The sequence below is a fragment of the Solanum dulcamara genome, chromosome 9 (genome assembly GCF_947179165.1).
Source record: "Solanum dulcamara chromosome 9, daSolDulc1.2, whole genome shotgun sequence".
NCBI classification, from domain to species: Eukaryota; Viridiplantae; Streptophyta; class Magnoliopsida; order Solanales; family Solanaceae; genus Solanum; species Solanum dulcamara.
This window is the reverse complement of record NC_077245.1, coordinates 71867389-71879460: the sequence shown is the minus strand read 5'-3', so window position 1 is coordinate 71879460 and position 12072 is coordinate 71867389. Positions and strand designations below refer to the sequence as shown.

General features: G+C 33.4%; 2 protein-coding genes across 4 annotated transcripts; both read right to left on the bottom strand.

Moving 5' to 3' along the window:
• Positions 1-93: 93 nt before the first annotated feature.
• LOC129904137 (THO complex subunit 7A-like) lies at positions 94-6088 on the bottom strand. 3 transcript variants are annotated; one of them, XM_055979672.1, is made up of 5 exons: positions 5969-6088; positions 3507-4118; positions 796-950; positions 565-721; positions 94-371 (listed from the first exon to the last, which is right to left on the bottom strand). In XM_055979672.1, exons 2-3 carry the CDS (start codon positions 4098-4100, stop codon positions 816-818), a joined length of 729 nt encoding a protein of 242 aa, XP_055835647.1. In that variant the 5' UTR covers positions 4101-4118; positions 5969-6088; the 3' UTR covers positions 94-371; positions 565-721; positions 796-815. The 3 variants fall into 3 exon arrangements, with proteins under 3 accessions (XP_055835647.1, XP_055835646.1, XP_055835645.1); XM_055979671.1 differs by having other exon boundaries at positions 813-950; XM_055979670.1 differs by having other exon boundaries at positions 565-950.
• A 1183-nt stretch (positions 6089-7271) lies between these two features.
• On the bottom strand, positions 7272-11844 carry LOC129902269 (elongation factor 1-beta 2). Its single transcript, XM_055977421.1, has 7 exons — positions 11659-11844; positions 11454-11573; positions 9890-9971; positions 8445-8565; positions 8136-8249; positions 7873-8037; positions 7272-7499 (listed from the first exon to the last, which is right to left on the bottom strand). Exons 1-6 carry the CDS (start codon positions 11742-11744, stop codon positions 7874-7876), a joined length of 687 nt encoding a protein of 228 aa, XP_055833396.1. The 5' UTR covers positions 11745-11844; the 3' UTR covers positions 7272-7499; position 7873.
• Between the last annotated feature and the right edge of the window lie 228 nt (positions 11845-12072).

The following is a 12072-nucleotide window of genomic DNA, read 5'->3' as shown; positions in this document are numbered from 1 at the left end:
ACATAAAACCTTAGCATTCAAGGATGTTTCTAACCATACGCCCACATACAAACCAATAGTAAAAACACTCTTGATTTCAGAATCAAGATCAACTCAACTTTTAACCCAGAGTTCATTTCATAAGCTTCCATGCATAGCATAACCAAAATATAGATTCAAGGCCTAGATTTAAAGGCCAAATACATTAAGCAGCCACTCAAACTTCCGCGATTTTTCAATTCAGACACATGAACTAATGCTTGTTCCTATTGAGTGCCGAAACTTAATACAAAATGTAAAGAATTATACACAACAATATGATCAAATCCATCTCACTTAAATGTTATACATCACAGGATTGAGCTCCAATAGCCATCAGTCTCCAATGGACCCTGAGTAAAATCAAAAGAAATTAAGATTTCTTGATAATCCAAAGATATCCCTGGTAGCACAATAGAAGACTCTGAATGAAGAAAATGTTTCTCCGGTAACACCAGACATGCAAACAAATACAATTTTGGCATCTCAGCATTTTCATATAAATGCGGAGATGCAAATCCTACTCGTTGCAGTTAAAACGTTTACCTGGTAAAGCCTAGCAGCACTCCGAGACCTGAATACCAATAATACACCTTAAAATCAAGCAGCATTCAAAGCTTTCTTACAGCATGCAGAAACATCATCTATACATCAAGACCCTCAATCCTCATCTCGCTTTCAAACAGCACCGACTTATTTATTGCTACAGTTAAACATAATTCTGCAATAAGTGACCAGCCAGTATGAAACATGTATGTAAGAGTAAACCTAGCATACAAGAACTAAGTATTCACTTGCTAATCAACAGCCATTGCTTCAGGACCCACGGTAGCATCCCCCACTCCACTCTTGCTATGATCATCGGCTACATTCCTCATCTCTTCGACCAAACTCCTTTGCTCTTCCTCTATTGTGTTCTGCAACTCATCAACCTGAAACAAAAATGCAAAGGTTTTGAACATTCAGCGAGCTATGTGCAACTTTCACCAATTAAGGTTTTCTCTAATGTAGATGACGTACTACTTAAAACGTTCTATGTACCTAAACAGAGTATTTCCAAACATGGGAAATCTCATATTCAACTCTTAGCAGTTAGCAGTGGTGTCAAAGACGAAAACAGTAATGAAAAAACAAAGATCAGCTTAAAGCTTAAGCGCAACTAAAATGCACAAAATAGCATAGAAAAGCGTAAATTATAAACAATATGAATGCATGTAATACAAGAAAAAAACTATAAAACAAACACATGACAACAACATCCCAGTGAGAGCCCGCAAGTGGGGCAGGGGGGGTGGGTATACGCAGACCAATTAGATAAATAAAACAAACACCAACTAGATGAATAAAACAATTTAAAATGAAGAGATTTTGTTGAGGATATTACATGATTTACATTGATTAGGCTTTGGTTCAATTTGATTTATTGCCATAACTATGCCTAGATTTGTGTGATGTGACAGTTGTAACATGTGACAAGCCATATTGAAGCTGCACCAAGTTGTGCAAAGAGTCACATGGCTCCAACAAACCTTATCCTAGTATCCTACTACCAAAATCCTCACTGGCAGTCTCCATGTGTCGATCAAGCTTGCCAAAGTTTGACTCATGAACCAACGGATGAGACAATTACAGTATCTCCATTTGCTGAAGTTCATATCAGCGACTCGCCTGGACAACAACTCAACCCAATTATAACCCATCCTTTCTCACTCTCTGACACTAATATTAGCAATATATGCTAGCCTGATTGTTTATGTCAATGATATTCTCATAACCCGCAATGACCAAGGAATTTCTCAACTAAAGCAACATTTGTTAAACCATTTTGAGACCAAAACCGTGGGAAATTAAAGAAAAGAAAATACGCTTGAACATGCAGGAGGAACTAGCTCTTAGATTGTAAACATTTTGACACTCCTATGCATTCAAAGGTCAAGCTCGTTCTAGATAGGTTTCACAATCATGGTGAATCATCTTCCATGCCAAAACAACAAAATAATATTAGATGTCAAGGATTTTTTTCCTTGAACAATTATATGTGAGTATGAAAACTTTTAAAAGTTACATACTTCAACTTACAATCCACCAATGCATAGTATCTAATGAGCCAATCCTTACCAATTATAACATCATAGTCCTTAAAAAGGCATTTAAACAGTCTTACACTTTGAACCATGAAGGGACAATCTCAATAAACCCGGTTACAATCACATGATGACTCAAAGGATGAGCAAACATATTTTCACACTCTATGTTTGGTTGTCACTGCTATGCAAATTTGTACCTTTTATCCAAAGGCGAAAAATGCCTTAAAGATCTAGTTACTCAAATTTAAGGAGATAAAAATTGTTGCACCGTAACACCTCCTTGTTTTAGAATGTCTAGAATAGTTCCAGAATAGACTACCTCTACTGCTCACTGAGCATCCATCCCTTGGTAAAAGGAAGTTCTCCACCAATCAACTAAGCATCCCAATATTTCTAGTGTCTCATAATTTCTTAACCAATAGGCACAAAGATTCTACAAAAAAAGAAATTTTCTTTAAATATAACTTTTTAAATAACACGAAAATTTGGATTTCAAGAAAGCCGCAAAAACTTTTACATAAATTAAAAAGTGGCCAACCATAACGTTCTATGAAAATTTGGGTGTTACATTTTCCCACCTTTTCTCACATACACCTTAATTCTTGACATGTCACTCATACTACATCTGATTAAAGTAGTCACGCAACAATTGGTAAGTGTGCATAAATAAGATAATCACATGCTATAATAGATTAAAGACATTGATAATCTGAAAGTTCTTTACATTGTTGGTAAATAAAAGTTAAATTTAATAAGAAAAGTCAAAACACCAAGAACCTATCAAGAAAAAAATCAAAACAAGGAAAGAAATAGAAAATTAATCGGTTTCTCTTTTCCTCTTCCTCTGATTCTGTGCACTAGCATCTATAGTATTTTATTTGTATAGAAATGTCAGTGCCTCTTGAGATCAGAGCTGGGCGTTGGTCAGTTCGGTTCGGTTTCGCAAAAGTTCAACTCAGTTTTTCGACTTCCGATTTGTTAATTTTTGAAACCAAAACGTAATAATTTCGGTTTAATTGGTTCAGTTTTGGGCCTGTCAGACTAAAAAGTGGGTCTCAGAATTAACCTTATTTATTTGGGATATTTTTTAGCAACACCACCAGGTTTATGATTCAAGAAAAATAGCACAAAATATCATACCAGATATAGGCTAAGAAAATGAAACCAATCCAGAAATTAAACATTAAGACAGAGTTAGAAAAATGGAGACCAACATAAAAATAGATGTATTGGTTTGGAAGTTTGGATATATGCTGCGGAACTAGTGTAAGAACGGAAAAAGGAATTAAGGAAGTATAAGACTTGTGCTTCTTCAGAATAAGAATTAGTTTTAGGCTAAGGGATAATGCTAAGGATAACCAAAAGCATTAACGAAAAGTAAGTTTGCAGCAAGATACATACCACATGCAATAAAAGGGCAAACTGCTTTTTACGAAGGTCCAATGTCCTCGAACTAGCAGTATTCTCTGCTTCCAACATAGCTATCTCTTTCTCAAGCTCTGTTATAACCTTCTGAGTTTCTGATCTTGGAGGCTGCATAGCAATCAACTTCCTGATAGCCTCACCCTCTTCTTTGTGCTTCCTTTCAACCTTGCTTTCTTTGAGTTGCCTCTTGAGATCTTCTATGTCAGCCTGAGCCTGTACGATTTGCTTGTTGATTTCACCTTTCAGGTCATTAAAATTCTCCTTTTCACTCACATTCGCATCTATGACTGCTTTGCTCTTTAGGAGAGGAATCTCAAAAGTATTTAGCTCTTGCAAGAATGCTTTGGCAAGTCTTTCACAATCACTGTAGTTATCGGCTTCCTTCTCTATCTCCAAAGCAAAAGTAGTGAACTTCTTCTGAAGTTTCTTCAGTGGTGGTTCACCTCTGGTGGTGGTGGTCCGAGTCAGAAGTCTATGCTTAATAATTATATCATCTTCAAGTGGGCCAAATGCATAATGTGATGCCACTGCCTCCCCCTTTCCACCAAATTTCCTACCTTTAATCGACATTTATTTGCTTCTTCTACCCTGAAATTAACCCCTCTTACAGATTAGCATTTGATATATAAAAGATCATGGGCAGACACTTAGCTTCCTTAGTCACCTCTGAAAGAAGTTAAATGACAAGACAGCTTTTTCATTTTCTAGTGTAATCAGGATAATAAGAAAATAAAAGCAATAATATTCTAAGAGGTTTGACATTATTTTACAAGTAATACTCCCTTCGTCACAATTTATTTGACACAGTTTCCTTTTTAGCCTATCAAAAAGAGAATGACACGTTTCTATATTTAAAAACAATTTAACTAAAATTTCCAGTTTACCCTTAATGAGATGATTTATAGTCGCATAAATATTCATGGTGTGTTTTAGACCACAAATTTCAAAAGTCTTATTTTAATAAACCTTGTACGAGTAAATAGTGTCACATAAAAAGGAACGGCAGGAGTAATATTTTATACAACTCTCATTTCTTTATAAATCCACATTCACTTTAGGAATTCAATTTTTTTGAGCAATTATTTGATCTCCCCTGATATTTTTTTATTGTATTTTCTTATATCCAAGTCAAAGTTACCTTATGAGTGTGTCTTTTAAATCATGTCACCCAAAATGAAACAAAAGGAGTAAGAGTCAATTTCCTCCTTTAATCAATGCCTTCCATTTCGACTACAAGAAGAAGAGAGGAGGTGGAGACAGGGGAAAAGATAGGTTATAACATATGAGTTCGGTACAACCCAATAGCTTTAACACAAATCATGTATATATGCTAAGAAATTCACTAAATATGTATTGAAAATTAATTCAGAACCTAGTTACTCACATCGATGGTCATTGTACTAGAATCCAAAACTTATAAAGTTTAAATCCTGAATCTCTCTCAAAGTTCCATTTGATTCTAGCTAACCCTCAAACTATATCAGTATATACAAACTAAAAAAATGAAAACTAAAAAAGAAGACTTATGCACATTAGTTCAGTTATTTCAATGCCCGTGCCAGCTTGTAAGAACCTACTAAATCTACGGGTTACCTGCTAGCTCACACCAGCACCGGGTAACTCTATACACCAAGGCGTAGACAGATAGAACTTTGGAAACAAAATTCAGACAACAGTCTCCAAATAAGAAATTCTCGGATTAGACTCACCAATATTGTTTTTTATCATTATATAAATAGAGGGCACTTAAGACATTAAGAAAAGGAAAAAATGACAGACCAAGAAGACAATTTGGGAAAAATTGATTACACCAGAGCAGGGGACAATGAAGATCTAGGGTATTGGGTGAAGGTTCCCGAAAACCAGTAACTTTTGCACAAACCTTATCTTTAAATTGAGAAATTTATTAAATATATAAGATATATTTGTTGGGAATCTAGTAACAAAGTAGTCACTCGGTCCAATGTTAGTGAAGGAACTCTAAGATAGACCTTTCATGAGGGTTCATTCCCCTGGGACACATATAAAGAAGTTTTCTTTTTTTCATTTGATATTATTGGAAACCCATAAATTTCAAATGCTGGTGCATAATTTCCTATGTTGCATAAGAAAAACAAAATGAGTGACCCTAACCCAGCTCTGTGTTACTACTTACTAGTGCTAAAGGGTATATCAACCATTTGCTGTTCAAACTGAATCGTTTCAATTGTTTTGTAAATTACTAATTGTTCCAAAGTCTAATAAGCTAAATTAATGAAATTCAATTCTTCTCACTGTATCTGGGAGTATTCATTCGCTCGAAACTGCTCGGCTTCTGTTTCTACTTTCCCTAAGAGAGAACAAGGTTTATCGATGACAGGTGTTAGTGAAAATATAGAATATAACTAACCATAATGAGTCTAAAAGCTGCACAATCAGAAGGAGAAAGAGGGATATACCTGAAAATGAGAAGAAGAAGAAGAAGAAGATGCCGGAAAAAGTATCGCCGTCAAAGTTGTCGTTGTCCGACCGGCGAAAGTAGAAGCTCCGTTCTCAATTTAGGGTTGTATTGAATCGATTGTGGCGTTTACCAATTTGTTTTAAATTTTCATTATATATTTTAGGAAAAATTACAAATAATTGTTCCTTTTAGAAATAATTTTTATTTATTATCATTTATAGCAATACATAACAATATATGATAAATCTGTTATATATTAAAAGTGAACTATGCATACAATATATTATAAGTGCTTTAAAATATAATATATTTGTTTGTTAAGAAATTGACACAATTTATTTTAAGCATATTAAAATGTGTGATATATATAATATTCATGAATAAAACTTATATTAAATGTATTTTTATAAATTATTCTCTGTAATAGGTATTAAAACTATATTATAAATATATTATAAGTGTACAGTAAAAAAAATATTATTCTATAGATGATAAATATTTTCTTAATATAGCATATCTATATAAGTTTCTCTATATTTTATGTGGTAATGTTTGAATTCGCATATGTTTAAGAAAAAATAAAACACTTTTGAAATTATAATTAAAACACTCTTTAGATATTTGTGTGATTATAAATTATTTTATAAAAGTTAAAAAAGAATTTTAAACTAAAATTATTTTTAATTATAATAAAATATAATATATATTTTTGGACAAATAAAAAAATGTCGCATAAAATTAAACAAGTAATATGTTTCTTATTGTAATGTTTGCTCGATCGTTATTTGTATGTATTAAAATCAAATCACAATGGATGAATGATTTTAATATAACAAAATTCGCTATTATATGCATATTTCATTAATGTATGGTAAAGTTTTGTAGAGATTTTTGATTGATGGAGAATTTTTGTATCTCATAGATTAATCAGTCATATTTTTTTTTTTTATCACAATGCAAAGCACGAGTACACTAGTTATATATCATATTATATTATATATATATATATATATATATATAAAAGAAGGTATCTTTTAAAAAATAGGGGTAACAATTTATCTCTTCTTTTTATTAGTATTTCATTTTTTACTAGTAAAATTGACATAAAAAAATTCAATAATATTTATATTCAGTTTAGTATCATATATAAGACAATGTTGATATTTATCTTCAACATACAAAATATAAATTATCTGCATCTTTTTAAATACAAACTATTTATATGTATATTGTAGAACAAAATAGTTACAGTGGTGAAGTAACAGAAATATCAATATACTATTTTACTCATCAGAACAATATCAATAAAATTACCTATTAACATTAAAGTAACTTAACTTTATAGTACATGTTACATCCCAATATACTAAATATTGTTTTGTTTTATTTTAGGGAGGGTGGGATTCCACCTAATGTAGAGTACTTATATTGGAGTACAACTAATCCAAATTCACATTACTTGGAACACATTCGGAAGAAATGCTCCCTATCAAGGTTTTTTCCATAGCCAAGACTTGAAATCGAGATCGCTGATTAAGAAAACAACAGCCACACATTAGTGTATATTATGTTTACTTCTCAACAGGTGAGTGTGGAACTAATGTTATTTCAATGTATGATTTAAGTTCATACACCTGCAAATTCCTCAGTAGAGCACATAGCCAAGAAAGAAAATTGAAAGCTCCAAGTAGACAGAATATGCCAAAAAGAAATGGTATAATATATTAACTTAATTCTCAGCACCATATGCTTTGATAGTTAAATACCCATTTTCATGACTAAAAACACTTGAACAGAAGATGGAAGACAAAACACTAATAACAAAGTATCACAACTCAAAAACTAACAAAATTAAAGCCTGAAAAGGCACAAGACAAATAGAAAAATCCCTGGTGTGTTGACCTTAGATTTTGTTGAAGGCAACAATGTCACAGCTCTGGACGTATTCGTTGATAGGCTCTTCTGTTAGACGTTCCTCAATGAGGGTATCCACCGAGACAAGGTCATCTATGATGGTAAGCATGATCTGCAATTTCTTAATCCCGTAGCCAACTGGGACCAACTTGGCTGTCAAAGAGACAAGAACAGCTAGTCAGTAACCAAACTAAGATAATACAACAGTTAGAGCAATGGTTAAGTTGTGGAATAGAAATAATAAGTCATACATGCTCCCCACAGAAGTCCTTCCATCTGAACACCGCGAACAGCCTCCTCCAGTTTCTTCATATCGGTTTCATCATCCCAAGGCTTAACGTCCATAAGAACGGATGACTTTCCACCTACAAAAGGATAGAACAGAATGAAGCAGATTAAACATGTACTTGAGCAAATGAACATATTTTCCGTCTATATTCCAGTTCTTTCTTCAGTTTTTTAAAATCGAAATAACTTGATAAGGGAGAGATGTCTTTCACATATAAATAGTAACTGCGCATTTTATCTGAAAGCAACTGAGAAAGAATGCCGATGCTCACTCTCTTTCTTCTTGGTCGATGCCTTAGCAGCCTCCCTTGATTCTGCTGCCTTCTTTTCCTCCTCTGTCTCTTCTCCGAAGAGATCAATATCATCATCATCGTCGTCATCAGCAGCAGCAGGCTGCAAACATCTAATGTGTCAAACTACACTTGGACCTAGAGAACATCAACATAATCAAAAGCCCCCTAATAAATGAATGAGCAATACCCACTATAACAGCGCATTATGATAAAGTAAATCAGTTGAGAACTATTGAGCAAGGGTGGTGGGTTGAAGCTCGTGGAACATGATTCCTCCGCAACAGCAGCATATTTTTATATTTCTTTTTTTTATAACCGTGATGTCCGAGCCAGCTTGGGTGCACCTCGACTAATTCCACGGGCTATCTATCATCTCCAACCAACCACAGGTAGCAAGCAACAGGTAACTCTGCTACCAAGGCTAGGATGGATGGGGAGAAATCACCTAACGTTTTGTCTTTGTTGGGGTTTGAATCTAGGATAACTAATGGTTCTCAACCCACTTTATTGACCACAAGGTCACACCCTTGGGTTCTATTTTAATAATTATTTGTAAGAATTGTTATGGTATTTTTAAATATGCATACCAAGCACGAGAAGGTTGTTAAAGACGACGAACCCATACAAAACACATCCACTAATATCTATTTAGAATAACAAATGCGCGGTATGTAGAGGATTATACAGTATAGTTTTTTCAGAAGAAAAACAGTCAATTTAGTTTGATATAAATGTTAGTTTCATTGACGAACTGCCATGAAATTTACAAACCCTTCAAGGTAAAATTCTGACAAGTGTGTTACTGGTTTCGTGAATGTCACTGGATACTAGGAAGTCAAGGTACTGCATCAACCTTTAGCCTCTTCTTTTTTATCATCTTCCTTCCAATTCAAGACATCTTCTAGAAGTTTTAGTCGAAAGAGGAAAAGAGGTTTAAGTTAAGATTCTTGGTACTGTAGAACACCATTTGGTTAACAGCTTAAACAGAACAACAAAAACAATGTCAATTAACGAAGCTTTATTGCCACAACACGAGTAGAATATCTCAGACAACATTTTATTTTATTACAAGTATCACATAGACAATATTCACAACATTTTTTTAATAAAATAATGATATTTTTATTGATAATTGGGCCAAAAACAACCATATACACATGTTTAATAACACAAACTATCCACCTTAAATATAACAAACATTCCTAGGGAGTAATAGAACACGGTTTGTATTTTGACATTTAATTATTATTATAAAACCCAGCTACTCCAATACAAAATAGTGACAACCAAAATCCTTGGGATAAAAGCAATTGCAAACATCTTATGAGATGAACCCAACAATTAAAGATCTCCTTTACATAACTATAAGCAAAACAAAAATGGTCAATGCCAATAGATAAACACTTCAACAGTATAGTAAGTACCTTAGCAGCTTCCTTAGCTGGTGCAACTTCAGCAGGAGCAGCTTGGCTTCCAAATCTCACACCAACAGCTTTCCCAGGAAAACTAAACACCAAGATCATCATTAATCACAAAAACAACAAAAAACACTAAAGATAATAACTTCCAAAGCAAAGAAAAAAGTTGACAAATCAAAGAACATTAGACACAGCAGCATTAAAAAGAAAAATCAAAGAAAAGCTGAGGCTTCCAACTCTCACACCCACAGCTCTCCCAGGAAACTAAGCTCCAAAATTCATCATCAAACACAAAAACATAAAAAACCTTCTAAAGATTCAACTTTCAAAGCAAAAAACACTAGGAAAGCTCAAAGAACAATACAAACAGTAGCATTAAAAAGTATAATCAAAGAAACGCGGCGATGCCAACTCTAACACCTACAACTTTCCCAAGAAAACTAAACACCAAGCTCCAAATTGTAAAACTTCACCAATTGAGCGCAAGAGAAAGAGATCTTGTAAGATACTAGTTCATAATTGGCACTCACAAAAAATTCCTCAAAAATTTGAAAACAAATCTCAATGGGTCAAGTGCTCAAAGCTGCGAGAATTTCCAGTTTTCTCAACCTATCAAATTGCTCTCTCAGACAAGTACATAGTTATCCGAAAATTTTCACATCTAAGCTCCAAAATTCATCATCAATCACAAAGACAAAAAAAAAGCTACTAAAGATACCAACTTCCACATCACAAACACTTAGAAAGCTCAAAGATTAATAGAAACAGTAGCATTAAAAAGTACAATCAAAGAAAACCCGTTGCTGCCAACTCTAACACCCACAGCTCTCCCAGGAAAACTGAACTTCAAGATTTATCAACTAATCAGAAAGACAACAAAAACCCCAATAATGATTCTAACTTTCAAAGAGAAAAAAATTGAAAATCAAAGAACAATACAACCACTAGTAGCACAAAAAGGAATACTCAACTGCCAACTCTCACACCAGCAATCTTTCCCAAAAAATTTAGCTCTATGATTCATCATTAATCACAAGGACAACAAAAAACCACTAAATATTCTAACTTCCAAAGCAAAAACACTTAAAAACTCAAAGAACAATATAAACAGTAGCATTAATAATGTATAATCAATGAAAATCAGTTGCTGCCAACTCTAACACCCACGGCTTTCCCAGGAAAACTATACTCCAAGATCCATCATTAATCGAAAAGACAACAAAAAACAACTAAAGATTCTAACTTACAAAGGAAAAAGACATTGATAAACCAAAGAACAATACAAACATCAGGAGGCAGAGGGGCTTATCCGAACCCATTTGAGAGAAAATTACACTATTTATATAGTGTTAAAAAAAGTTGCGTAAATCTTGGCTCCGCCACTGTCAACCAGTAGCATTAAAAAGAAAAATCAACTACCAACTCCCACTCTCACAATCATTCCCAGGACAATTGAGCTTCAAAATTCATCATTAATCACACAAACACACTAAAGAGTCCAACTTTCACAGCAAAAACAATTAAAAAAATCAAAAAAAGTACAAAAATACCATAAAAAGACAAAATATACCTTGAGGCAAGTTTTGCAGAAACAGCTTGGTACCATTTGCTAGCATTGGGGTAAAGATCTGAACTGGGTTGTTCCAAAATTGCCCCATATACCTTAATATCATCTTTAGTCAGCTGATCTCTGCAAAAATACCATCAAAAAAATCAAAAAAAAAATCAAGAAAATAACACAGTTTGTGAATCTAAAAAAAAAAAAAAAAACTTACCCAGAAATATAACTTTTTCCAGAAAGATGGTCATTAACAGACTTGAGACCAGATTCAGTGTGTAGATTTGAGAAAGTTACAGCCATTGTTGGAAGTGCTAAAAAAAAGGGATTTTTGAGATTTGAGGCTGTATGCTTTTGGTTGGCGAAAGAGAAGGCTTAAGGGAAAGAAAAAAAAAGTGGAATTTATATATGACGGACCTTCAAGAAACCCTAGAGGTATATGCCTTTTTTGAAATTTACTAACAAAAAATATTTATTTAGAAGGAATTAAAAAAAAAAACGTTTGGATATGCGATTTGAAATTATAATTTTTAATATGTAAAATTTGATTATAGGTTAATATTTTATTTATAAAAAAGACTTATATGTGGCGTGAAGATTTATTTGTACCATGGAAAGTATTATACTTGAA

Excerpts from the sequence above, each read along its gene's own strand:
- LOC129904137 (XM_055979670.1), bottom strand. The coding sequence starts at position 4,100 with ATGTCGATTAAAGGTAGGAAATTTGGTGGAAAGGGGGAGGCAGTGGCA. Across the intron at positions 951-3,506 it reads TTGCCCTTTTATTGCATGTG|GTTGATGAGTTGCAGAACAC; the intron begins GTATGTATCTTG and ends TTTTTGTTTCAG.
- LOC129902269 (XM_055977421.1), bottom strand. The coding sequence starts at position 11,744 with ATGGCTGTAACTTTCTCAAATCTACACACTGAATCTGGTCTCAAGTCT. Across the intron at positions 9,972-11,453 it reads TCTGCAAAACTTGCCTCAAG|TTTTCCTGGGAAAGCTGTTG; the intron begins GTATATTTTGTC and ends CTTGGTGTTTAG. Across the intron at positions 8,038-8,135 it reads AGGACTTCTGTGGGGAGCAT|CCAAGTTGGTCCCAGTTGGC; the intron begins GTATGACTTATT and ends TCTCTTTGACAG.